The sequence below is a fragment of the Punica granatum genome, chromosome 7, assembly GCF_007655135.1.
Source record: "Punica granatum isolate Tunisia-2019 chromosome 7, ASM765513v2, whole genome shotgun sequence".
NCBI classification, from domain to species: Eukaryota; Viridiplantae; Streptophyta; class Magnoliopsida; order Myrtales; family Lythraceae; genus Punica; species Punica granatum.
Window position 1 is genome coordinate 26,935,222 of NC_045133.1, and position 26,308 is coordinate 26,961,529.

At 38.4% G+C, this 26,308-nt stretch overlaps 2 protein-coding genes and 1 pseudogene across 4 annotated transcripts; 2 read left to right on the forward strand and 1 right to left on the reverse strand.

Annotated features, from left to right (window-relative positions):
- The first annotated feature begins 1,783 nt into the window (after positions 1-1,783).
- LOC116214583 lies at positions 1,784-13,186 on the forward strand (annotated as a pseudogene).
- Positions 12,031-13,174, reverse strand: LOC116213136 (GDSL esterase/lipase At5g55050-like). 2 transcript variants are annotated; one of them, XM_031547971.1, is made up of 4 exons: positions 12,959-13,174; positions 12,603-12,830; positions 12,272-12,521; positions 12,031-12,166 (listed from the first exon to the last, which is right to left on the reverse strand). In XM_031547971.1, exons 1-4 carry the CDS (start codon positions 13,151-13,153, stop codon positions 12,153-12,155), a joined length of 687 nt encoding a protein of 228 aa, XP_031403831.1. In that variant the 5' UTR covers positions 13,154-13,174; the 3' UTR covers positions 12,031-12,152. The 2 variants fall into 2 exon arrangements, with proteins under 2 accessions (XP_031403831.1, XP_031403830.1); XM_031547970.1 differs by lacking the exon at positions 12,031-12,166 and having other exon boundaries at positions 12,232-12,521.
- Positions 13,187-22,229: 9,043 nt separating the features above from the next.
- On the forward strand, positions 22,230-25,607 carry LOC116212718 (receptor-like protein 9DC3). Of its 2 annotated transcripts, none has more exons than XM_031547373.1 (2): positions 22,230-25,273; positions 25,381-25,607. In XM_031547373.1, exon 1 carries the CDS (start codon positions 22,432-22,434, stop codon positions 24,550-24,552), a length of 2,121 nt encoding a protein of 706 aa, XP_031403233.1. In that variant the 5' UTR covers positions 22,230-22,431; the 3' UTR covers positions 24,553-25,273; positions 25,381-25,607. The 2 variants fall into 2 exon arrangements, with proteins under 2 accessions (XP_031403233.1, XP_031403234.1); XM_031547374.1 differs by having other exon boundaries at positions 24,557-25,273.
- Positions 25,608-26,308: the final 701 nt, after the last annotated feature.

Consider the following 26,308-nt stretch of genomic DNA (forward strand, 5'->3'; position numbering starts at 1 on the left):
ATATTTAATTTATATTTATGGATAATTTCTTTTATAAATAAGTAATGTTATTTTTTACTTCTTATAATTTACTGTATTTTCTAATTTTGATGATGTAGTATTAGTACTTATTATTTTTTTAAATGGAAAACAAATATCCTACCAAATAGAGTTACATGCAGAAATAAATTGAGGAAAATAAAAAAAATATACATATGTATGAAAAGAATAATGTGCTTTTAACGTGTGCATTCAAATAGAAGCTGCATTTGAGATAATTAGACATTTATGACAGTTGCCACTCGACGGACAACCGCGCAAGACCTAACCGACAATTAAAAATGATTTCAATAATCAGTGATGTTCATCACTGATTAAGGATTAAAAATGATTTCAATAGTTGAGTCGTTAGTTTACGTGTAATGTGTGAGGTTACTTTTACATTTTATTCTTTGTATATATATTTTACTGTCAACAGTAATCATAGTTCAATTCAATTTTCTCCATGTAGAGTCAAAACCAATGAAACGTTTTTTTCCCTCAAAAAATAGTTGAGTATAAGCCGACGTCATATAATAGGATCATTCTAAAATCATGGAGTCGACGACAATATTGATTAGATCCAATATATCCTACTTGAAATGAGAATGAATGATGGAAATATAGGAAGGCGAAATAGCTATAAGCCAACGACGGATGTTACGTGCTTGCTCAAAACTTCAATATAATGGATGACATCTACCATGCACTAAGTCATCAAAAGTGATTACATAAATGTTACGTGCACTCTTTGATAATTATAGATATACTTTTAATTACTTATCCATATCAAAACTTGATAGTATAACGAAGAGCTTGCCATTAAGATATCTCAGCGTAACAACTTTATTAAGTGCATATGCGTTTAGGATTTATAGCCTGCTGTCGTGGATAAAGATAAAACTATAACTACAACAATCGAAAGTAGCTGGCATAGTTTATACACCACCAAAATATTTTTCCGTCGAAGATATGGTTGCCATCTTGATTTTATTAATAATGATTTGACGCCATAATTATGAGCAAATACAAAGCAAATAAAATATTATATTGATTATATAATAAGCAATTTATAAAGTTTTAATGGTCAACACGTTGTAACGTTCGCCGTCGTTATATATTTTTTAGGTTTTTTGGTTACCTGCTACTATCCTATTTATTTATCCCCAAACATAATAATAAATCACCGATTGAAATTTACAAAAAAAGGTCCATTTTGATTGAAAATTGCTAGCTGCGTTTGGTTTGGAGAAGAAAATTTTTCAACAAAATACAAAACTGTGTGAAGAAATAATTTTAGCTAAATACAGTTGCACACAAGATAAAATCATAATTCCGAGGAGTAAATATCAAAAACTCGATTTGTTGAGATGATGAAACTGGTACTTAATGGAAGAAAATCCCAAGTAATTTTTACGAAACAAGGATACGACCAATTAATTGTTGGACTCAAAATGGGAAAGTAACGTACTTTTTTTTCGATGGACTCACTTAATGTAATTTTATTTGTCCATAATTTCTTATGTTATGTTATATTATGTTATCTACCATATATTTATTGGCATTTTCTTATGGAATCAATTATCTCCTTATTATTTTATCCGGGAAAAAAAGAAAATGGAAACGAAAATGCCTTGCGCTTCAATGGGCTTTACGGGCCCATCTTCCATTTGGACTATTATAATTATTTTCTAATTATTTATTATTTATATTTCAGTAACATCAGCCTCGGCTGGCCTTCTTCTCCCGCGGGTGGAAATGGAATCCTATATAAACCGTCAGTTTTGCAATTGCTCTCCTCTCCTCTCCTCTCCTCTCCTCTTTTGCTGCCTTCCCGCCTCACTCTCCCTCGAGCTCACCGCGCACACAGAGCTTGCATAGCATTTGATTTCCCCGGTCTTCTCGGAAATGGAGGAAGTGGACGAAACCGAAGCCAAGCTTCAGTTAGTCTATTTAACTATTTCTTCTTCAATTTGTCATCTGTTATGGGAGCTCTCTCTCCCTCTCTCGTAATTATCTTGAGAAATTTGTAGTTCCGTGTTCAGATTCGGTGCGATTATCGGGATATACACCTCTCCCTCTCTCGTAATTATCTTGAGAAATTTGTAGTTCCGTGTTCAGAGTCAGTGCGATTATCGGGATATACACCTCTTTCTTACAGCAATGCGGTTTTTCCTTCACACATTGCAGGTTTATATGGCATGCATCCTCCAAGGTCACTGGTGAGTTTCTTTTTCTTCACGTTACTTGCATCTTATTTGTGCTAGTTGAGGCTGGAAACAGAGTAAGATTAGTCTTCAAATTGCGGCAAAAAATGCATTCCTCGCGGCAATTTTATTCTCGGTACGTAATTTTGTACTGATTAATTTGTATATTAAAAGTCCGAATCGTTTCTTCCAGCACTGGAGTTGCATATTACGACTCCAGTTTTGGCCAACTTTATGTGCTGGAAGTTTGGGAAGATAGGACATCGGATTTTCCCATGATTGATCTCGGTATGCATACAATGTCTCTTTTGAATTCACCCTATATGTTGTACTGTGTTTATATTCCTAGCAGGAATAGTGTAGCGTGAGGAATTATTGACTTATTGGTGCCTAAGCTTCTTAAATGACTTGTATATGGTCGCTTGTCTATGTGGCTTTGGAATGAACTTTCTCGGTCGATGGAGTCCCCTGTTACTTCCTGCAGATTAATTAAAGTACACTTGCATTTGAGCTCATGTGATGTATAGAGATAAATTGTTTATATTCTATTTCCTACTTTCCCAGTTAAATACGAAGCGAAGCCCCTCGTAATATATACAAGCACCAACAGTGAAGAACCATTCTTAGCTGCTTTAGAGAAAAGTGGTGAGGTCCTACTTTCCCTTGAAATTCTCATAATGCGATTGAAGGCCTTCCAAATTTCTTATGATAAGTTGCAGTTTGGGTTATTATTGTTCACTCAGATTGTGGTATTGCTTACCCTTTGGCAAGGTGCAGATGGAACCAGCAAGGAGGCTCCTACTGTGAAGCTCGTAAAAAGTTCACTATTTAGCTATGAACAAGCATGACACAGGTATGAAAAGACAGAAGATACCCCCTGCAATTTCTCATATTAGGTTGTTCCCATTTGTTGTGAATGAGCAGCCCAAAACAAATAGTAGCTATCTCTCTTCTCTTTTGACATGCTAGAAGTTATCTCCTGCAGATCTGATCGCAGAGTTTATGAGCATTTAAAATTTTATGGTAAATTAAGTTTCTGAAAATCCTGAAAGGTGGTCATTGTCTATTGTGATAACTATCTCATTGCGTGGGTAACTCATCATTCACGAGCTTTGCTTGCTGTCTGTGAGTTTTGTCAATTGACTAAAATTATAGAAAGGTTCCATGCGATTTCCGGAGAACATCAATTGACTAAAATTTCCGGAGAATGAACGGATTGTTGATACCCTTGAACATAAGGAGTGTCTCGCATCCATCTCTGTTGATTCCGTGATGGAGATTTCACTGTATCCAGTTACAAATGACATATCTGTACTGTTCCCAAATCTATTGTTTGCCTAGGCTAACTTTCTCTTGCTTGTCCCTGTCCTCTCCAAAGTATAGCACATTACTTTGTCAGCTTGGAATTCCTTAATGACCTTGTTAGAAACGATTTTCTCAAACTTGATGGAGCAGCTCATGAAGCACTACAGATATTTCAGATAGATAAACATCCCAGTTATATGGGTATTGGAAGAGCGAAAGAAGGGTAAATGTCAAGCTGTACGCTGGATGATTTTTCTTGCAAAGTATCTGTGCTGATATCTCTTATGACAGGTTCTCTGTTTTTGGCATGATGAATGAGGTTTGCAGAATTTAGTTTAATTAGTTCACCAACTGAGTCTCTCTGCACGTTTGACTAATTCTGTTCTAAACCTAGTGTTTGAAAACAATGGGCCGACGTCTCCTGAGGTAAGTTTGGCTCAAGATATTTGGGATTCCTTTGTTGGAAGCATCCTCTAGCTTCTTGAACATAACCATTTTTTGAACGTGTCAGAAGCTGGTTCCTGAGGCCTATACTGGATCTCAAAAGTTTGAATGGTCGTCTTGATACTGTATCCTCTGAATAATACTTTATGTTATTACAGAATTCCAAATCAGTAAATGCGAGCCATAGACTCCATATTGATATCATAATGAGATTACTGCCTTTCCCTGCACTGTGTGACTGAGGTTTGTTTAAGGAGCTGAAAACTTGGATTTTCTTAGTTTCTGAAAGCACTTGCAGATGCTTATCGAAGACGTTCGCCAAATTCATTTAGATGTTACTGCTACTTTTGTCGATGCTTGTTATTTTATATCTAAAATTAATAGTGGCTGTTCCATTAACTGGATTAAGATATCATTTTTCCTTCGTTCTGAAGAGCTCCTGAATTCTCTACGTGAAACTCTAAAGTCTGTTAAGGACATTCCCCATATCCTTAAGGTACAGTAAATTCTTTCCTATCTCAACCAATTTTTTCTTTTGTTAACTTATAGGGCATTGGAATTTTGCCTACATTCTATGGTGACCCTGCTAAGTGTACCTTCCAGTGTTCTTACGGAAATCAATGAAATATACATTACAAAATATGACAATCTCTGTTTAGAAGAGTTCCTTTAAAACTGAGATTTCCCCTTAGGTAGGATTTTCAGGGTTCTTTCAGCATTGCGCAGTAATTTTGCTAACAAAGCATTCCTGCGAGCTGAGATAATTGGAGCACTTTCATTTTTGTCCCCTCATATGAAGAAATTCAACTCCAAGCTCCACATGCACCGGCACTGATTGGTCAGCTTTTCTGAAGGTAACCTCATTCATTCTCTCTATCGGACTATCTTCTTCCCACGTTACTATTAATCGCAGGAATGTGTATTCCTGTTGGATGCAAAGCAGACTTCTCTTCGTGTTCTTTTTTCAATAATACATTATACCCGTCAATTTAAATGCGGGGGCATGGTTTGCATGAACTACTGCATTTGGTCCTTGAAATTAAAAAACCTGACAATACTCCTTCCTGTTCCAAATGTTGTCTCGAGGATCCTTTTCTTTTGTGTGTCTGTGCACGCATGGGCGCGTGTTTGTGTGTGTGTTTTTATCCATTATCTTGTACTATAAACTTAAAGGTTGGTATTTGATACTGTTTTGACAATTTATTCAACATCTCCTTTAGAGCGTTTCTTCACTCTTGCATGTGAACAAGATATTTGAAGTAGGCACTACTAACGATCTTTGGCAGTACGCAAATTTTTTGAATTTGGACATCATCGACAGGGTAGTAATCTACTTAAACTCTTATTTAACAATGCATAAATATGCAGTTTCCTTATCCTTGTGCCTCTCAATATCTGCATCTTTTGATTTGGGTTAATTTATGCAGAGCTGGCTTATGTCTATGAATTGGTTTGTAATTTTTCTTTCCCTCAACTGGGTGATCATCATTACTGCCATCAGAGTGCTTTATGTTTCATTTTCTTTTATGCTAGTATCATGCAGAATCTTCATCATTAAGGTTTTTCTTTTTAATCAGCTTCGTCTCAAGGGACATCAGAGTTTTTAGTGGAACAATTTCCATAAATTTTCTCCCAATAAAAGATTAAAATGCTTTACTCTTTCGCTTTTGAGAAGTTACTATATTTTAAAGCACTTAAAATAGATTCACATGGCCTTCTGTAGGAAATTGTAGAATTTATTGATTCTTAGTTAGCTAGAAAAAGAAAAGAACTTTCTAAGAAAATGATCAACTCTTTGAGAATTTCATTTCATTTATTAAATACAGCTCCTTATTTTTGTACAACTAATGATTCAAGGTGAATTTTATGGATTCATTGCATAGGTTAAATCAACTACGAGGACCTTAGACCCATAATACCATGCAATTCCACACGAGTGCATGGAATTTTCATCATTTGTGACTCAGAATTTAAAAGTCCGCTTTTTTTTTATGATCTTTCTCCATTTGATTGATCCCATTCATTTGTATAAGTTTTCTAAGTTATGTTAGCTCTATTACTTTGCACTATAAAAGTTAGGATACTTCTTTGGTTCTCCAATTCTTTTCTTAAAATTACCCTGCTTCATTTATATGCAGTGAATAGGTTCTTTCTTCTTTTTGAAAATATTCCTGCCTTTTTCTCAATTTCCATTCCATTTTTAGGTGATTGGTGTTATTGATGAAAGAAGAACTAAAGAGAAAGGTTATGAGACAATGGTAAAGGAGAGCTTCTGTGTTGAGGTGAGGCAGAGGGAAACGATGACATTAACTATTATCTACATTCATTGACTAGGGTTGAGCTACCATGATAAGAGTATGATGAACTCACTTCACATCCTAATATGCAGATTTAAGTCTCTTCATAGCCCTTAAAACTTCACATATTTTGCCAGAGTGTTTGGAACAGGTGCTCAGTAGTCCAGATTTTCTTTCATAAAATGGAGGGTGGACGCATACAAACTTCTTCTAATTTGATTAGTTCTTTTCAGGTTTCTTCATAGGTTAGTGGTGGCTTCTTGTTAACATTTTTCATCATGAGTTGTTGCTTTCATGACGTCTGCTTAGCACCTGAGAGAGTCTGCATGATCATCCATAAAGGCCTGTTAGTTTGTTTAGTTTGTTTACATTTATCTCTCTCTGTCTCTGCTGAAGTATGTATTTCCCATTTGTTGTAAGAAGCTTGGTTGCAACTTGCCTTGAAGAGTTTCCATCTGATCAGCTTTTGAACTAGACAAACTCTTACATGGTTCTAGATAACACAACTTTTTTTTTTCTTTTATTATTTTCTGTCCCTTTTCTTTTCCAGCCTTCTTTTTATGTCTCTATTTTTAAGAGTGATACCTACTAAATTTTCAAGCCTTAGATTTGGAATGCATCTTTAACAAACGCATTTGCTTAGTCCCACTGATTCTGTTGTTTTATCTTCAGGATATCTGATATGTGTTTTTGAAGAAAAACTTGACGTGACACTTGGAAGGGTTCAAGATATTGAAAGTAGATGTGTTCTTGAAACTATAATGATGCGAGTTCATGACTTGACTGAGATGCTTTTGTGTATATATTCTACACGTACTTAAAATATGGATCATATACAAATGCAGTTCTCTGACACAGATGGAGATATGGAAAGTTCTTCCACCACACTGCCAAGACACGAGAATTAGATGCCCTTCTTGGTGACATTTATCACAAAATTTTGGGTCCGTATTTTGAACTACTTTCATCTCTGAATTTTATCTATAATATGTGAACACTTATGGATTTTTCTTTCACAAAATTCATGAATGAGAAGATATGGTACAGGCAATTATCAGAGACTGGGTATCACATATACTTGTATTCTCAGCACATCTGCTGCTGAACTTGATTGGTAAGGACCATTCAGCTACTCCCCCTACTGTTCTTTCTTGCGAGCATTTGCTTGGCGCTCTGTTTAGTCACCTGAAATATTTTTTTCCTTATTATGAGAGCTAATCCCATTTATATGTGTGAACATATTAAGTCTAATGACGCTGACTGTATTAACTTCTTGTTTAAGCTACTTGTCACTAGCGTTGGTTGCTCGTCAAAACAATTATGTGAGGCCCACACTGACTAATGAAAATCTGCTTGATATACAAAACGGAAGGTATGGACTGTCAATAAGCCAGGCAATTCTCCAGGAAAACTTTATGTAACATTGGAAGCATGATTTGTAACAAGTGGTTATGTTACATTTCCAGGCATGTTTTGCAGGAAATGACAGTTGACACTTTCATTCCGAATGATACAACTATTGTTAGAGATGGTAACTGGAATTATACGATGTACTCTGTCATGCCATCGTCTGAGTTCCTTTGACCAAGTCTAATCCAATATTGCTGGATTCAGAACGGATAAATATAATCTCCGGTCCCAATTACTCAGGCAAAAGCATCTACATAAAGCAGGTCAGCGATATCCCTTTAAGAAGCAAAAATTGAAACATAGTTTCTGGGTTACCCGTTTTCACATTCCGTCTTTTTTTATTAATAGTTCCAGTACTTCACATTGAGCTCCCAAATTTCTTTCTAGATTATTAATTTAAGCCCTGCAGTGGGCAAATAAACTTCTAGCTGTGTAGGTGCGAGTTTCTATAATTACATTATATGCCTGTGACGGTCTTGTCTAGTCTGCACGCATAGTCTTGGGCAGTTGCTGTTTTCTTTTATCATTAATAGGTCTACCCAACCATAAAAAATTATTGGAGTTTTTTCCCTGCTAAGGTCGACTATGGAGTTTCATGTGTAAAAATTACTTGAATGGCTACATAGTACCCTCGGGAGCATCTTTTCACTTTGATTAAAATATCTCTTCCAGGTTGCTCTCGTTGTCTTCCTCGCACATATTGGAAGTTTTGTACCAGCAAATGCTGCAACTGTGGGTTTTACTGATAGGTTGACCTACTTACTCTGATACCAAAGATATGGTACAGGCCACGCCATGTTGAAGTTTGGTAACATATGAATCTAAACAGGATATTTTGTGCAATGGGGAGCGAACTCGTGACTGCAGATGTAAGATCCAAAAAAATAAAATAAAAAAATTACACGATAAAATAAATAAATACATATGAATTTCCATTCAAATCAGGAATACTCAAAAATTACAATCTCAATTGGATAAAATTCATTTTGACCTGTAAAACAGCTAAGGGAATATATTTTTGGGAGAAAGCTTAACGCCCAGTGAATAACCACAACCTAAATTAGTCGGATCATAGCACGGTTTCAATAATATCACAAAAATATCGTGGAGACTTCTAGAACTCAGATCATCCATGTGCCCCTTTCCAGCTCCCGACCGCAGTGGTGGCTCCACACTGGCAGCCTTTTTGCTCAAGACAACCATTTTCTACTGCTCGGTTTACGACTGGATTAGGACGTCACAGGACCCAATAACTCCCATCAATCTCAGTTACACAACTCAAATCTCACTATCTCATTTTCAAATATCGTAATCGATCGTATAAAAATATATGCATGATTCGTGACACTGACATGACCATAACAATACAATTCTAAAAATACTAATATAATGATAATAAAAGTACTAGTTTAAGAATATGTTACTCACCTGACAAGTCCCCTGAACCTCAAACATCAAAAACTGAATGTTTTCTATTTTCTAGAATTTCCCTCATATTTTTCCCTCAATATTCTCTCTAGGTCGCTCGAGGCCTCTCTCTCTGTAATGTATGGTTTAGGCCGTGAAAATGCAAATGAAAAAGGAGAGTTCCCGAATGGCCATTTAGAAGGGAAGAGTAAGGCGGTGGAAGAAATTCACCAATTAGAGATTAAAGAGTAAGCTTAACAAGAGGGGGACACATGGAAAGCAAATTTGAAGGTTATCTATACGGAAGCAAAAATTATACTAATTAATAATTATATAAAAAAAATATGTAATTAACAAAATGTTCAAGAAAATACAAATGTATACATTCCAAGTTGAATAAAATTGGGATGTTACAGCAGAACAATCAACCTTCAATATTGATCTTCATCAAGTAGGCATGATGCTAAGGCACGTCAAAAGGGATGATTACTCTTTGTCAATTTATTTTATTGTTATATACATTGTTGTTATTGCTCTTAGTATTTCCTATGCGTGCCTTTGATTATCCTTATGTTCGCTGCTCATGTTCCAGTGTAGATATTCGAAAGTGGAAACTAGTTGGCTCTGGAGGGTTCTCCAGTATTTGAGAAATTTCACATAATCTAGTTGTTCCCATTACTTCATCTAAACTACGCAGGCCTGTGACTTCAAGATCATTATGTCTGCTAGATGAATTCGGGAAAGGCACTCTAAATGAAGGTTGGTAGGTCTCCACTTAAACCAATAGAAGCATGGATATGTTTTAATTCTAATTGTTGCTCTCAATACTCGCCTTTAGATGGAGTTGGCCTGCTTGGTGAAGCAATAAATTACTTTGCCATGCGCGATCAACCCCCAAAGGTTTGGTGAATGTCATAGTCATGTTTCTCTTGACTCAATTTACATTTGTCAGTTGTATCGCCCTTGAGAAGATAGTAGCAAGCCCATATAAAAGCGGATGACCACTGTAATTTGTGGAATGAGAGAAGCCTATCTCTGCAAATTGTACTGACAAACTCATTCTCAACCAGATCATGAACTGTGATTCCCTAATTGTCAACCATCTGCAAATATAAATAAAAGCCAAGCCGTCATACTCAGAAGTAGACCTTCTGTACATTCTCTATTGAGATTGAAGAGTGAATCAAATTTTATTATGTTCTGTGGTGTATTCCAGGTTTTGGTATGCACTCACCTGACTGAATTACTTGATGAGAGCTATTTGCTGAAGGTATGAGATGCCTTTCGGTCATCTGCAGCTGCCGTTTCCTATTTGGGAGGTCACATATCTATTTTTCATGACAATTTCAGTCGGAGAACATCAAGTTCTACACCATGAGTGTGCTAAGGCCTGAAGATGCTTCAGCAGATATTGAGGACATTGTATTTCTTTATCGGTATAACTTACCTCTGTTCTGGATCGCATGAAGTAGCAATCAGAAGTTTTTAGTTTCACCATTCAGATAGAGATAATTGAGCTTTCGACATTGAAGGATCCTCCTTTGACAAGATTGCCATTCTTTGTTCAGGCTAGTTCCTGGATACACGCTCCTGAGCTATGGTAAGCACAGATATGTATGCTTAGTGTTGAGATGCATTTCATGATGCTTTATTAGGAAACTCACATCTAAGTTATACTTTCTCCAGGTCTTCATTGTGCACTCCTCGCTGGTATGCTTCTAAACTCTCTTAAGCTGTGAAAATGAGAAATTCCTCGCTTAAAATGAGAAATATTTGTGCCATGCCTTGTCCAGAAATTTTAACAAGAGGATTACTTAGGTGCTTGGAGAAGATAATGATCTGCAGAATTTACTAATGAAGTCGTGTTGTTTTTCAACTGTCATGAGATGGTGCTTTCATCATAAGAGTTCTTTCTAGTAGAACTCTTTTGGGCAAACTATCAGCCATGCTTATTAAAATATGGAACTACAGCGCATTGTGTATATGGTTTAAAATATCATGAATGTGGTCCTTGAGTGTACAGTTTGGAAAAGATGGAATTTCTCAGTGAGGCTTCTTTACTTTATAAAGGATGGTGCAAATAAGATGGAATATGAAGAGACCTTGTATTCATTTCATTTTTGGCATTTGTGGAGTATTCAGTTTCTAAGCTTGCTCCTAGACTTGTATATTCCTGGCTGCCACGCATTTCGTTGCTGCATCTCTTCTGGATCAGTGGTTTCCCCGAAAGTTAATTTGATGCTTTGCTTGTGCAGGTGTTCTGAAGGAAGTGATTGACAGAGCTGCATTGATTCTACGTAGCCCTGGGAACAGTCAGACCATTGATCGGATGCACAATGAGAGAATATTGGCTCAAGATCAGCAATACAAGGTAATTCTTGCAATAAGACATGCGTGAGTGTGATACATAATCCCCCCATGTTGAAAATGATCCGACTTCCGAGTTTTATGCTGAATGCATTGGAGAAGATGCTGGCATTCGATACAATTTGTGGTGACCTCAGAAGCTTCTTTGAGGAAATATTACCATCATAATATCTGAGGCATGAAGTAATTCTTTTCTTTGGCAACAGTATACGTTCTGCTCTCGAGATTCGTATGCGTATTTGTCGAGGATTGGATGATGGATATACTACTCCTGCCTGGTGTAGGGGACTAGTAGCAGCCGCTTCCAGTGGTGGTTAGATATTTTCTTTTATTCCTCCTCTTAGAAGAAAATAAGGAAGCTTTTCCTTTTCTGGGAAGTTGGGAAGTATGGCATTTAATTAGTTCGGACACAGTGCACAGATCTAGGAATGTTTAGTGCATGAACTTCAGTAAGAACGACATTTATTGAGTTTTTGTATCTCCACTTTACAACAACACAGTCTTAGACGTGATGAGTAGTAGTCTGTTGCTTAACTTAAAGGGCAATTAGCTGCCGTACATTTACTGGGGAAGTGTACTCTGGAGGGCCATCAAAGACGTTGTCTATGCACCGTCGGCTGCCTGTTGAAGCAATGCATTGAAGTTGGCAGGCACGGGTATTGGGCATTCAGGTCGCCTAGCCCACAACAGGCCTCTTTCACCTCCTTAAACCTTGAAAGACCACAGAGTGTGAGAAACTCACTGGCATTCTCAAAGTATAAAAAATGATGACGAAGTGAAAAAGCTTGGCTTTTGGCTAAGGAAAGGTCGCCGTACCATTAGAAGCAGGATCTTGGATGAAACCATGTATGAGAGGATAAGTGTGGCTGTAGGAGTAGCTCATGTCTTTCACCTCCGACTTCAGCTCCTGTGACATTGATTCCAGTGCCTCTTTGTACATGACAGTCCAGGTATTCGTGTCCTCCCTGCAGCCTCTGGTCTCATTCTGAATCCTCTGCGCTGGGCAGCACCCGACCGGAGGCAGTCCCACCACCATAAATTTACGTGCGCCGTGAGTATGTAGTATCTGCTAAAAAAAAGTCCATCAATGTGTAGTCCAGCTATCATGTGTCTAGTAGCATCATGCATCATCGGCGATATCATGTACCTTTAACTTGGCTTTGAGCAAGGTGGTCATCTGGTTGACGTGCATTTTTGGGGGTTTATTTTGATCAATGGATCGGGAGTAGTCAAGGATGTTGTTGCTTCCGAACACAATGAAGAACAGAGACTTCGATAGATGCTTCTGAGCATGGGCAGATCCTAGTCGCTTCGTAAGGTGTTCATGCACCTTCAGGTAGTATTCCACTTGCTGCCACAGAGGTATTGATTGCGTCTGCAAATGATAGTTTTACCAAAATGTTTGAATAGGCTTTAATTACGTTGCGCTAGTAGTGTGGCATATATATATTTTCGATCATGCAATTGAATTGTGAGATTGATCATAGAAGACATTTTTCGTACATTAAGTGGATTCGATGTGATATTGAAGATTCTGCCCCACCAGAAGCGAAACTGACACCGCAAAGGTATGATGTACTTGAGTCTGAGTCGATAGAAAGGTAAGGCGGTGGACTTGGCAGCCCACCTTCTCGGCTGTTGCATTACACGCAATTTCAGATGAATATTTATGTCCATGTACGTGTCTGTAGAATGCATGGATCTATGCTAGCTGATGGAATTTTCAGTTGAGAGCATACCTAGCAAATCGATGTTCTTGCCATTGCTAAACCTTCCAGTGGCTTTCTGGCTGGGGAAATCAATTCCGTTGTGCAGGAAATTTGCTTTTGCTAATGAAAGCGGGAGGTCGTTGTTGTTCCCAATATCGACGAAAGAGTCCCCGAACACGAAAATCTCGGGCAGCATCTGCCCCTGCGAATAGTCTCGGGAGGTAATGTAGATAGACGCTCCCTAGCTGGGAATACTTTGAGCATCCAAATTACCAGTAATATGCTTTAATCAAACATGATAATATAGTGGACCCAGAAAATTTAGAATCATATTCACAATAATGTAGATGGATTACCTTATATCAAATGCTTTCAAGATTCCTCATGAATTAATTATTTAATTTTGCCACCAAATATTGGGATTACACATACAAAAGGTCTTCTTTTAAAAGGGAAAAAAAGTCTTCTTATAAAAAGCAGATTGGAACATGTGGGGGCCCATAGCCCCGACTCTCCTGGAGGTGTTAGATAAATTAATTCACTGCACAACACAACATGTTGCCATGTTAAGTTAAGGACATGTAATTGGTCAATTGCGATTATTTCCCCTTAATTATAGTGCGGGTTTCTCGTAATTAACTCATGAGACACTATCAAAATGGTCATTGAAAAATTTTAAAACTAATAAATTGCTACTTGAAACGATCATTGAAAGACCGGTATCCATAACATTTTAGTACCACCGTCAAAATTTCGTAAGGGCAGTTACGGAAAAATGACATGGATGCTTATATGGCATGTAGTAGACAAACGGCCCCGATTAACATTGTACTTCATCACGTACAACGTCGTTTTTGTCCTCTCGTTCATAAATAAAATAAATAAAAAAAAAGATCTGGCCCAAACGAACGACATCGTCCTTCCTATCCCCTCCCCCCATCGAACAACGTCGTCACCATCATCCCCTCCCTCCCCCATCGGCAACGAGTCTCCGAACAGGCAATTACACTCCCTTTCTCAAACGAAAGCTATCTGCATGTTGCACGGGCTTGACATAAGTATTAGCCGGAAAAATGTATGTACACGAACAGGCAATTATATATACGTATATGTATACGTATGTATGATAGATTCGTTTATACTGCAAGATCGAACATGAACATGAACATGAACATGAACAAGGTTTTCCGCTTCCGATCCAGAATCCTTGCGTCTTTGTCGGCCTGCGTGCATTGCACCTTCCCATCTCCGCCGCACGTTATTCGTTTATTTATTTAGAATTATTAATAAAAAATTTGTTTTGTTTTCTGGCCAGGATGATAAATGGAATAGATAGATTAGATTGTTTCCGAGGTTGTATTTTTGTCTTTTGTCAGATGAGAAAGAACGTACCACGGCCAGGAAAACTTCTATCAGAATTTTCTTTCTTTCTTTTTTTTTTTGTGGAAAAATTACGCATTACTTTGACATTTATATTATATATCATGACCATTTCACCGCATAGCACAATATTTTACAAACTTTTTAACCACATAGCATGATGTCGTCAAAGAGTAGACGGAAAGCTGACGTAACTCGATTTTTGGCCTTCTTGTGCATACCTGGTCAAATGATTAAATGATTCGTTATATAGTCAGGTTAAACCATAATTATGTGATATCCTAATAGTTGTCGTGAAGTTAATGACTTGACTAGCAGGCGACACCTAAAGGCAACACGCAACGCTGTAAATCCATTTTATTCTCGTTTATCCGTGTCCTGAGATTTATGCAGTAGCATTGTAGAAGATGCTGGCGTTCGATTCTGTTTGTGGCGACCTCGAAAGCTCCTTTGATGAAATATTACTAGCTTCATTGAATCCGACGTATGAATTTAAGTACGTCTTCTTCTTTGGCTGCAGCATACGATTTGTTCTCAAGAAACGTATGTGCATTTTATATCAAGGATTGGGTGATGGATGTACGAGTCGTCGAGTCCTGCCTGGTACCGGGGCCTAGTTGCAGTCACTTCCGGTGGAAGCTAGAAGATAATAAGGAAGTTTTTTTCTTCTTCCCAGAAGTTGGGAAGAACGGCATTTTACAGTGGTAATCTTTTTGCGGCTTGCAGCAGTCTTTACTGAAAACTTGAATCGGGAAAAGAAAATGAGAGAGAACAGTAAAACTTACGATCAGGAGCACAAGGACACAAGCTTCAGGTGATGCCCCGAAATTTTGAGATGATGTCTTCTTCGGTAACAGGATGAATGTCTATCTCTATATGTACTTATGGAAGCATTCAATCGGTTAAGAGAGGAGCAAAACGAGTTGTCAGTGCAGTTTGGTTCGAGTCATTAATATGATTGATGACTACGTGCAACTAAACCTGATCAAACTCGAATTGTATAGAAGTTGTTCAAATTAACATGGTAGGGAAAAAGCCGGAACTGCTTGTCAAACTAACTGTAAATGTAAGAACACATGAATCTATTCGTAATTGTATTTTTTGGATTAAGACATGTTAGAACTGGGCCTACACTACAGAATATCACTCATAATGAGGAATGTATTAGTTAGTTGCCTTGATCTACACTCCGAATTGAACAGACCTCCACAGCAAAAAGTCTAGCGTCTCCGTTCATTCTAATACCAATTGCCGCTCCCATTACGTCTAGACATCCATTCCTTCATCATCACTTGAGATGCCTCTGACGATCATTGCATTTACTAAGAACCCACCATTTCTTATCTGAAAGCGACCTAGAATAATGGAGCATGATGGGATGATTCAAAAATGGAGAATTGACTAGTCTTCGATTTCGACTCATCTGCTACCTAGGAATTAATTGTTTATGTACCATTGAGTTTACATTGACTTCCAAGTCCAACCATCTGGAAGTTCACACAAGCGTACCTGGAGAGAAAGTGTAAATTTGGGAAGTGAAAAATAGAAGGATCAAAAACAATTTCCTATCCATGGACGGGTGCAAATAATGAGAAAACTAGTAGACTGATTTATGATTAAAGCTCAGTCTTCTTCACTATCAGAATAAATTGTCTATCTCCATGTGAACTCAAGGAAGCTCAGTCAGTAGTATGACTGATGTCTACGTGCAACTAAACCTGATCAAACTCGAATCCTGTTTAAATTCTTCAGTTTTAATATTCACGTAGCTGATCTGTTCAAATTAAAACAGTAGAAATAATTCAGAACTTCTTGTCAAACTTAATGTAGATGTGAGAACATGGAGATTTATTCGTTGATCTAACCTAAGGAACTTCTTGTCCCTTTGCAATTAGGAGGAATTTATCTTATCAGTCAGTTGCCTTAGTTTACACTCCAAATTGAACAGAGACTTCAACCAATGGCCAAAATTGTGAGGAACCCGGAAAAAACGCTAATTCGACTGTACTCCAATCCATCTCCACAAGTCTAGAGTCACCATTCTAGTCCTATCCGACTCTCCCATTGCATTGAAACATCCATTCATTCATCATCACTTGAGAATGACTCTGAATAGTAGTCCGCATACTAAGAACCAACCCTTATTTGAAATTACATGACCCCATGGAATAATGGGGCATGGTGGCCCGAATCAAAGATATAGAAATAGACTAATCTTCAAGCCATCGGCTAGCTAGGAATTGATTGTACATGTATTATTGATGTTGGTTATAGTGATGGTCCGTGCATTTTATAGCAGTAGGACCATTAAAAATTGACTATAGCAGTAGCAAGTAATTTTTTAGAAGGAAAAAAGAAAAAAAAATGAAAGGAAAAAGGTTGACTATATCGGTTACATAATTACTAATAAAACTTACTAACTAAACAATCGAGCAGATAGACGAATTTCTTGTATTAAAATGGTAATACAATCCTCATCCATATATTCCATCCCAAAGAATAGAAGATGAGGATGATGAATAATGGGCTCTTCCCCTTCCTCTTCCTCTCTTTGCTGTTATACTCCATAGCAGTTGCTCCTCCCATCATCTCACCCATTATTTGTCCCAACGTCATCCATATCGGTTTAAGTAAAATGCCTTGCTCTAGTTCAGCAACTCATCTATCATCACAAGCGACGCCTCTATCAACTAAAAGAGGTGATCAAAATTAAGACTGATCGGTAAAAACTCCAAAGTGCAGACTATCTTTTTTTTTTTTTCCTCTTTTAATAACTGGTATAAATATTTCACTAAAAGTCAACAAGAGGTGCGGAACAGAGCATATAAAAAAGGAGGGTCAGAATTATTGTACGAAAGGCTATTGTGAGCATGACATGAAATCGATCATTTCCAGAAACATGTATAGGCCCCCATGTGTAATCCTGACTACACCAAAAGGATATATCCCTATTCGATCTCTCGAAGGAATTAACCTCAAGAGACTCAACATGATCAAATGCAGCTACGTATGAATTACATTACTGCGAGCGTCTAAGACAAATGGTATGAACTAATAGCCACCCAAAATATATTCCAAATAATATGAATGCTCAATTATATCTTCAAGAATTTGGACACTTATGCTCAAAAGGTGCGTAATAACTTCTTATTAATGAACGCAACGCAAAGTTCGAAATTAACTTTTTTCAAGGTGAAGTGCAGGAAAGGCATGTTGTCTCTTTAAGTGGGTACTCATTTCCGACTTCGACTGATATTTTGAGATGATGTCTTCTTTATTAACCGGATAGATGTCGATATATCTCTATGTGAACTCATGGAAGCATCGAACTCGGTGAAAGAGGAACGAATGAGATGCTGCTTTTCTTCGAGTAATTCATAATTGCAGTTTAGACGAAGACATCTGTTAGATTGGGCCTACACTATATATCATCACATGTAGAAAGAGGAAGAATTTATTAGCCAGTTGCCATAGTCTACACTCCGAATAAAAGCAGACCTCCAGAAAGAAAAGGTCGGAACACAAAAATTTCTCATCTGGCAAATCCTTCTTACCCCGAAGAAACGCTAATTTGCCTCCACATTAATCCATATTCACAAGTCTACAGTCAATGTTCCTTTTAATACCAGTCGCCTCTCCTTCTACATCCAAATATCCATTTCTTCATCATCACTTGATGCGACGAATCAAAGATGGAGAAACCAACTAGTCTTCGACTTGCAAGTCATCAGCTAGCCAGAATTTTCCTTCCCCCAACTATCTGAAAGTGATACAACAGTATCTGCAAAGGAAATATCAATTTTTCCTGTTAAAGTTATATATGGAGCATGAGGAAACTAATTATACAATATCCATACACAGGAGCGAGTGATGAGGAGCCCTTGCGATACTGCATTCCATTAGAATTGTTGTAATATAAATGGAAAACATAGTTGTATTTCAGATTCAAGAAATTTGGCTAGTAAACAAACTCTCTTTTCACATACACTCGCAGAAGCCCATTTGAGCTTCGCATAACTACGGTCAGAAAATTCGAATATTTAATTCCATGAGGGAAGGAGGATGTGAGGATCACATTGTGATGCGATTCCCGCCAAGATTTGCATCACATTGTCTTTGACAGACTCGATCATCCAAGCAAGAATCTCCATTTCTCAAAAAAAAAAAAATGTAAGATCTCCAAAATTTCTGGTTTGGTAGACTATTATGCGCAATCTTCCATCTGTCTACCGTTAAAAACTCGATAGAACCCTCTGACGGAAGAGGCAGTACGATGTACATTTAATAGGTCAATGTCAAAATTGATGTAAAAAAAGTAGGAAATAATGCTGTGTTTCCATTCACTATTAGACAATGGATAGACGGAATGGGTCATCTGATGTACACTTAATATGTCAAGGTCCAATTTGATGTAAACAAAAATTTTGAGGTCTGATTTGATGTAAAATCAATCTCTTGAGCGACAAATTGTTAATTTACTCTAAAAACTTTAGCAACTTGGCCAGCTGCTTCTTGATGTGGTTGACGTCCCGCTTGACTTTAAATAATTCCAGTCACCTCTCCCATTACATTCGAACAACCATTACTTCATCATCACTTGAGTTACCTATATGTCTACTAGTCAAAATCCACCATTTCTTATCTTAAAACGACCTTGTGGAATGATCGGCCAGGATGGGTCCGAGCGTCCACGCACTATAATTGGAATGGAAAACTTAGTTGTATTTCAGAATACAAGAAATTCAGCTCATAATTAAACAAACCCTATTCGCATACACACTCGCAGAACCCCAATTGAGCTTCATATGTCTACGGTCAGAAAATTTGAAAAATTATAATTCCGTGATTGAAGGAAGATATGTGAGGATCGTACTGTCTTGGACGAACTTGATCATCCAAGCAGACTCCATAGAACGACAATGGAGGGAAAAGCCCAGGTAGCTATCTTGATTTACAAATTTCTAACCCCTATGGTAAGCTAAATCGAAAGAGAATTCAATGTGGAACTTTCTTAAGAGAGGACTTCGGGGTTGACTTGGATTAATTGGTCCTTCACTCTGACAAATAGTTATAAGTCAATAATATTGTGGAATATCTTAAAGCTGTGGCCGAGGTTGCATCCATCCATCAGTTCCCATCATGAGCTGGACAATTTGATGGGAATGAGAGGAGTAAGCATATTTTACGTCCATGAAGAGATAACCGTTGCTGGGGAAGGATTATTAAGGTTAAAAAAAGATCATTTCTGAAGACGATGAAATGGCTACAGGCAAGATATGTGTTTGCACTGAAATGATATATATGTGATTCGTTCAAATGAACCCGGACGAAATATTTGCAGGAAAACCAAAGAGTAGATATTTTTCATGAGAAAATTTTCGAAGATTCAATGGTGTCTCTAATTATATTATACTAGGTGATAATCTGCACATTGCGCATAAAAGATTTTTAATTCTTTAACAAAAAGTAATATCAAAATTAAATACATTATGAATTTTTATTCAAGGAAAACATATTATGGATTAAAATTGTTTCACTTTAAAAGGAAATGAGTTTAGTAGAAAATTATATTTCATCAAGAGCTTATGGGGTGTTTTATGGGGAATATTGCCGTCACCGGCGCCACCACTCACCCGTCAAATGTCTCGGGCGGCCTCGGATGACACCGACAACCCCAGACAGGGTTTATGGCTGCGGAGAACATCTCCATCCCCTAAGTGGTTTGCCATCTCAAATATGGAGTTCTCGACCCATTTAGTGGGTGGGATTGTCACGGGCGGCCACTATCACTTGTCCAAGGCCGCTGATGGCCTCGATCAAGTAGGTGGTTAGCACCGGCAACGGCCCCAATCCCACTCTCTCCCTTTATTGTTATTTATGTCTTCTTTCTTTTTTTAGATTTTCATTCTTATTTAAAAAATAAAAAGGGTGATCAGCTACATGTCATTTTGAAAACTAAATATTTGAAAATTTTCTTACTCTTAGTTATTAAGTTTAGTACTTCCAAAATACTGAAAATCTGAACGAAAAACCCCCGTTTGGATTGAGGGTTACTTGATTTTAACTTTAACTTTAACTTTAACTCAACACACTACACAACAAAAATACACATTTCCCAATTCAAAAATTTTAACTTTAACTTTAACTCAACACACTACACAACAAAAACACACGTTTCCCAAGTCAAATTTATAATCACATCTCATTTGTCCTTTTCCACAATCAAAATCAAAATCAAAATCAAAGTAACTTTAATTCTGAATCCAAACGACCAAATATTTGAAATTTAGTACTTTTAAGTACTAACAATTAGGGGTGAGCGGATCTAGAAATCTTTTTTTTTAATAATACTCGAACTTTATCCTATATAGGTTCAACTCCAAAGTTTTGGAACTTTTTTCCCCCTTTTTTTCCCAACATAATGATTACGATAAATAAATTAGGCTCTGTTTGGTTTCATAATACTATTTTAGAATCACAATTATAACTTAACTCTACCCACTACAAAACAAAATAACTCATACAAAGTCAAAGAGTGAGCCCCATTTATACCACTTTTTTCCACAACAAAACAACATAACTCATACAAAGTCAAAAGGTGGGCCCCATTTATACCACTCTTTTTCAAAATCAAAATCTGATTTTAAAATTTTACTATGAAACCAAACGCAACATTAAACTCCAAAACTCTTCTTCTTCTTTTTTTCCTGGAGTGGTCCCATGAGGAAGTGGAAAGCCAATGAGTTTGAGTGCTTAACATGGGCTTTCTCCCATAGCATGCAGCTTCTAATCTAATAAAAATTCACATAAACAATTTTATTCCGCTTAAGTAAGGTATCGGGTTCAAGTCCTTATAAATTCAAAAAATCCATGTTGGAAGAGCTTTACCCCTTAGTGGGCCAACTCGGCTCGACTGGATTAGTCGGGCCCCAATTGCGCTTTCTAATAACAGGGTTCATACCAAAAAAAAAAAAGAATATTGGAGGGAGTTCATCTCCGGAGTTTTACTTGTCTTCATGATTTTCATCCATATAAAGGAGAATTAAACCGCAGGAAAGAGAATAAATCTGAAAACGGATTTGGTAATTGTTAGTTCTCTGACTTAAAGTAGTCCATGCATACGGGACTCAATTGTGTTTCCGGATACCAGGGTTTAGACCGAAAAAAAATAGTCCATGCATAGGGATTGGTTATCATTAAGAAATTTATAAATATTTCCCATGTGTAACGTGCAAATTTTCGTCCAACCTCAAATTACTCAAATTTTTAAGACAAACTTCCATTCTTTCTCATCATCCCCTCAAAATTACACGTATATCCCACCTCAGCTTCGACCCGTCATCTCGCTCAGTTACCTCATTTCTCTCATCCTCATTTACATGTAATTTATCATTTTATTGTGATGAGTAATTGCATGTTTATATAAAAAATAGTTGAATAGTTTTAGTTTTTTTTATTATCTAAATTAGCTTAGTTATGTTTCCGTGTTCGAAGAGTCAATATCGAAAATAAGTTATAAGATTGTTTCGTTAGTACAAATTTTTTTTATTGCAATTTGCAACTCTTTTGTTGTACTTTTGTTACATGATTAATATATACATCATGTTTATTTATTTTCTTCTACGCTCTGTTTGGATCAAGGGAAACAGAGGGAAAGAAAAGGGAGGAAAAGAGAGTTACTGTAAGATTTTTCGAAATTTCTATACAAATTCTCTCTCCCCTTAGTTTCCTGTGTCAAAGGAAATGGGAGACTAGTCTACCCGAAAAGAAGGGGAAACGAAAAAAAGAAAGAGGAAACGTGAGACTATTTCTATTTAAGGGATGAAATGATGGAATTGGTTCCATCCCAACACAACATTTCATCTTCGTTCTTACTGACGAGACAATATGAGGAGAGATGTTTGGGTCTTCCTCTTCCTCAGCTTCCTCTCTTTCTTCATCTCACGCCATTCAATAATAATAGTTGTTGCTGTTGCTGTTGTTGTTCCCACCAGCAATGCATCATCCCCTTATTCATCCCAACACCCAAACCATGCCAGTGAGTGCAATGCCCTGCTCCAGTTCAGTCAATCATTTACCAGCTCAAGGGATGCCTCTGCACTTTACTGCGACATTCTCCATTCGACCAACACTTCATATCCGAAGACCGCCTTGTGGCAGAAGGGCACTGATTGCTGCTCATGGGATGGGGTCGCATGCCACATGTCAAAAGACTACGTGATCGGCTTCGACCTCAGTTGCAGTTGGCTTCGGGGAGCTCTCCATTCCAACAGCACTCTCTTCTCGCTCCGGAATCTTCAGCGGCTGAATCTCGCTGGTAACAATTTCGCTGGCTCACAAATTTCATCGAGGTTTGGTATACTTACACGATTGGCACATCTCAATCTCTCTTGTTCTTCCTTCTCGGGGATCATTCCTCTAGAGATGATCTCTCGCCTTTCCAGCCTAATTTCACTTGATATCTCAGTCAGCTCCTACAGTGGAAATTTGACAATGGAAGAGGATCGTAGTTTCAGAAGGTTTATTAGTAATCTCACTCAGCTGAGAGAACTTGCTCTTGATAGAGTAGACATGTCTAGAATTTCTCTTACCTCCTTCACGAATCTCTCTTCCACTCTGACTTCTTTGAGTCTTGTTGGCTGCTCTCTGCAAGGGACATTCCCGATTAACATCTTCCATCTCCCAAACCTCGGCATTCTCTCTCTTTCTAGTAATAATGATCTCACGGGCACTCTCCCTCAAACAAATTGGAGTAGTAGCCCACTCGTCCTCTTGAGTCTATCACTTACAAAGTTCCACGGACCTATTCCTGATTCAGTGGGGAATCTCACATCCTTGGAATTTTTGGACCTCCAAGACGGCGAGTTTACTGGATCGGTCCCACCAACACTTGGAAACCTTGACCGCCTCTCTTACTTGGGCCTCGGTGCTATCAACCTCAGCGGTACCGTTGACTTTGATAAGTTTGCAAGGCTAAAGAATCTTGAGTACCTTTATCTTTCGGAGAACCTTAGCGTAATGCTTCCAAACACTGGCAATTGTTCCTTCCCGAAGCTCAAATATTTGACCCTGCGTGGCGTCAACTTGACTAGTACATTCCCATATTTTTTGAGTTCTTCACCTGAGCTGAAATGGCTGGACCTTTCTGAAAACAAGATCAGTGGTCCAATTCCTGAATGGTTTGGGAGAGTGTGGAGCAACACGCTGTCATACTTGGATCTCTTTTATAATAATTTCACCGGAGAGATCCCATTCTCAATCTGCCAACTAACTCCACTAACATATCTATCCCTCTCAAATAACAGACTCAACGGCACCATCCCGAGATGCTTGGGAAATTTAAGCAATCTCTACTATTTGCTATTGGGTGACAATCTGTTACAAGGTCCACTGCCGCGATCTTTAGCAAATGGTACGAGCTTGGGAAATTCACATGTTGAGTTGGTTGACTTAGCCAATAACAATTTTGACGGCCCACTTCCGATTCCACCGCCCAGTGTTCAGTTCTATTCTATTGCAAACAATAAGTTTAGTGGAGACATTCTTCATCAGCTCTGCAACGCCACTCTGCTAGACGTGGTGAACCTCTCCAATAATAGCTTCACCGGTTCCATTCCTCACTGTTTAATAAATTTAAATGCATCAGCGTTGGACCTCCGAGCAAATAAGCTTGCTGGTCAGATACCAGATATATTTTTCTCGGGGAACAACTTGAGGACGATTCGGTTGAGTCAAAATCGACTTGAAGGTACTGTGCCGCGATCTTTGGCGAATTGCAAGAATTTGGAAGTTTTGGATCTCGGTGAAAATGAGTTGGAAGATCGCTTCCCTTATTGGTTGGACACACTTCCGAATTTGCAAGTGCTCAACCTAGATCCAACAAGCTGCGTGGTCCGATTAACAGCTCTAGGAAGAATAATAACCCCTTTCAGAAGTTGCATATTTTTGACCTCTCTAACAATAGGTTTTATGGTAATCTTCCGGCTAAGTACATTGCCAACTTCATAGCAATGAAGGATGAATCAAGAAGCGTTTCACAATACATGTGGACATATGAAGATGGGGCAAGCTATCAAGATTCCGTGACGGTGGTCATGAAAGGATCTACGATTGAGTTGGAGAGAATTCTGACCGCGTTTACGACCATCGACTTATCAGGGAACTTATTCGGAGGAGATATCCTAGAGTTAATAGGAGATCTGAAGGCACTCAAGGGACTCAACCTTTCTCACAACAATTTGACCGGCAACATCCCTCCTTCCATAGGGAATCTGACTAATCTTGAGTGGTTGGACCTCTCCTCGAACAAGCTGGATGGGAGGATCCCTAGAGGATTGGCGGATCTCACAATGCTCGCCTGGTTGAATCTCTCAGACAACCAGCTCGTGGGGCCAGCTCCTCGAAGCACGCAGTTCGATACGTTCAGCCACTCCTTTGACGGGAATCCTGGACTGTGTGGGCATCCCCTGCCAAAAGCATGTGGGACCGATGACCAGCCATGGCCTCCAACTTCCCCAGGAGAACGAGAAGAGGAGACTGGATCCGGACATTGGATTGAATGGAGGGCAGTGCCAATGGGCTATGGATGCGGGCTTGCACTCGGGATATCAGCATGGTTCATTATGTGGGAAACCCTGAGACCAAGATGGTTGGTGAGAATGATTGAGAGGTTAATATATAGAATGACAAAGAGGAAAATGAGAAATGTTGCTCCGGGAAATCGCTCGAGGTACTTATTTTTCATAATAGGAGGGTATTTTGTATTAACACATATGGTTTAATGTGAGATTTTGCACTAACTTAGTTTCTCTCCATGCAAAATTGTGAAATGTCCAGAAGGAACACCAGAGGCCAATGAGAAGGGCGGATAAGGTGAATTATGGTATGTGGAGGCTTCCATATCAACAGAGTGAAATCGCAAAATTTATTTTCCTGTAGCATTTTCTTTCTCTTTGGTTTGAAGTAGAATGGCACCAATAATGTATGTTCTTGGCCGCTGTCTTAGTCATGATATGTGATATCCCTTTTGTCAACAATATACTGAAAGTCTGATTCCAATCAAAGCCATTCAACAAACTGGAAATTACTGCCTCAATGTCCTACAAGTTCATAAGCTGTTTTAGGCAGCGGACACCGGTTTTTGGCCCGAATATATCCTCAGCTTACTCTAGTCTTTCTTGAGGATCAAGGGGGTGCAAGTGGGAGCCTGACGTACGCTTCGTCGCTGAGTGTGGTCAAGCTCATCGATGGAGGTGCTCGTACTGCGTCACTTATAATGATGGCGCCTTCTCTAGAGTTCATGTTGCAGCAGAGACGTTTACTTTCGCCTCAAGCACCGGCCGGCCAGTTTCCTTCCGTAGAATGTTATTGGGGTGTGGGTTCCAAAAGGCAGAGCAGCACAAAGATATAATTCTGGGGCAGCTGAGAGTAAAAAAGACCCTAACTCATGATCTCGCTCATGAACGATAAATTACACCATAAATTACACCATTTCACGCTTGATTAATATTCAAGATAAACTAATTCATGACAGTCTTAACTCACCACGTCCTACTGAAGATGGATTTGAGCCGAGCATTGAAAGGGGTGCAGCGCAATCTTTTGGAGAAGACCTTCCTACTGCTGCTGAAGACGGATTTTGCCTGGTTGAGCCGAGCACTAAAGGGGGTGCAGTGCATTCTTTCGGAGAAGAGCTTCGTAATACTCGTGCTGAAGATGGGTTCTCCATGGTTGAGCCGAGCACTGAAGGGGCTGCATTAACATG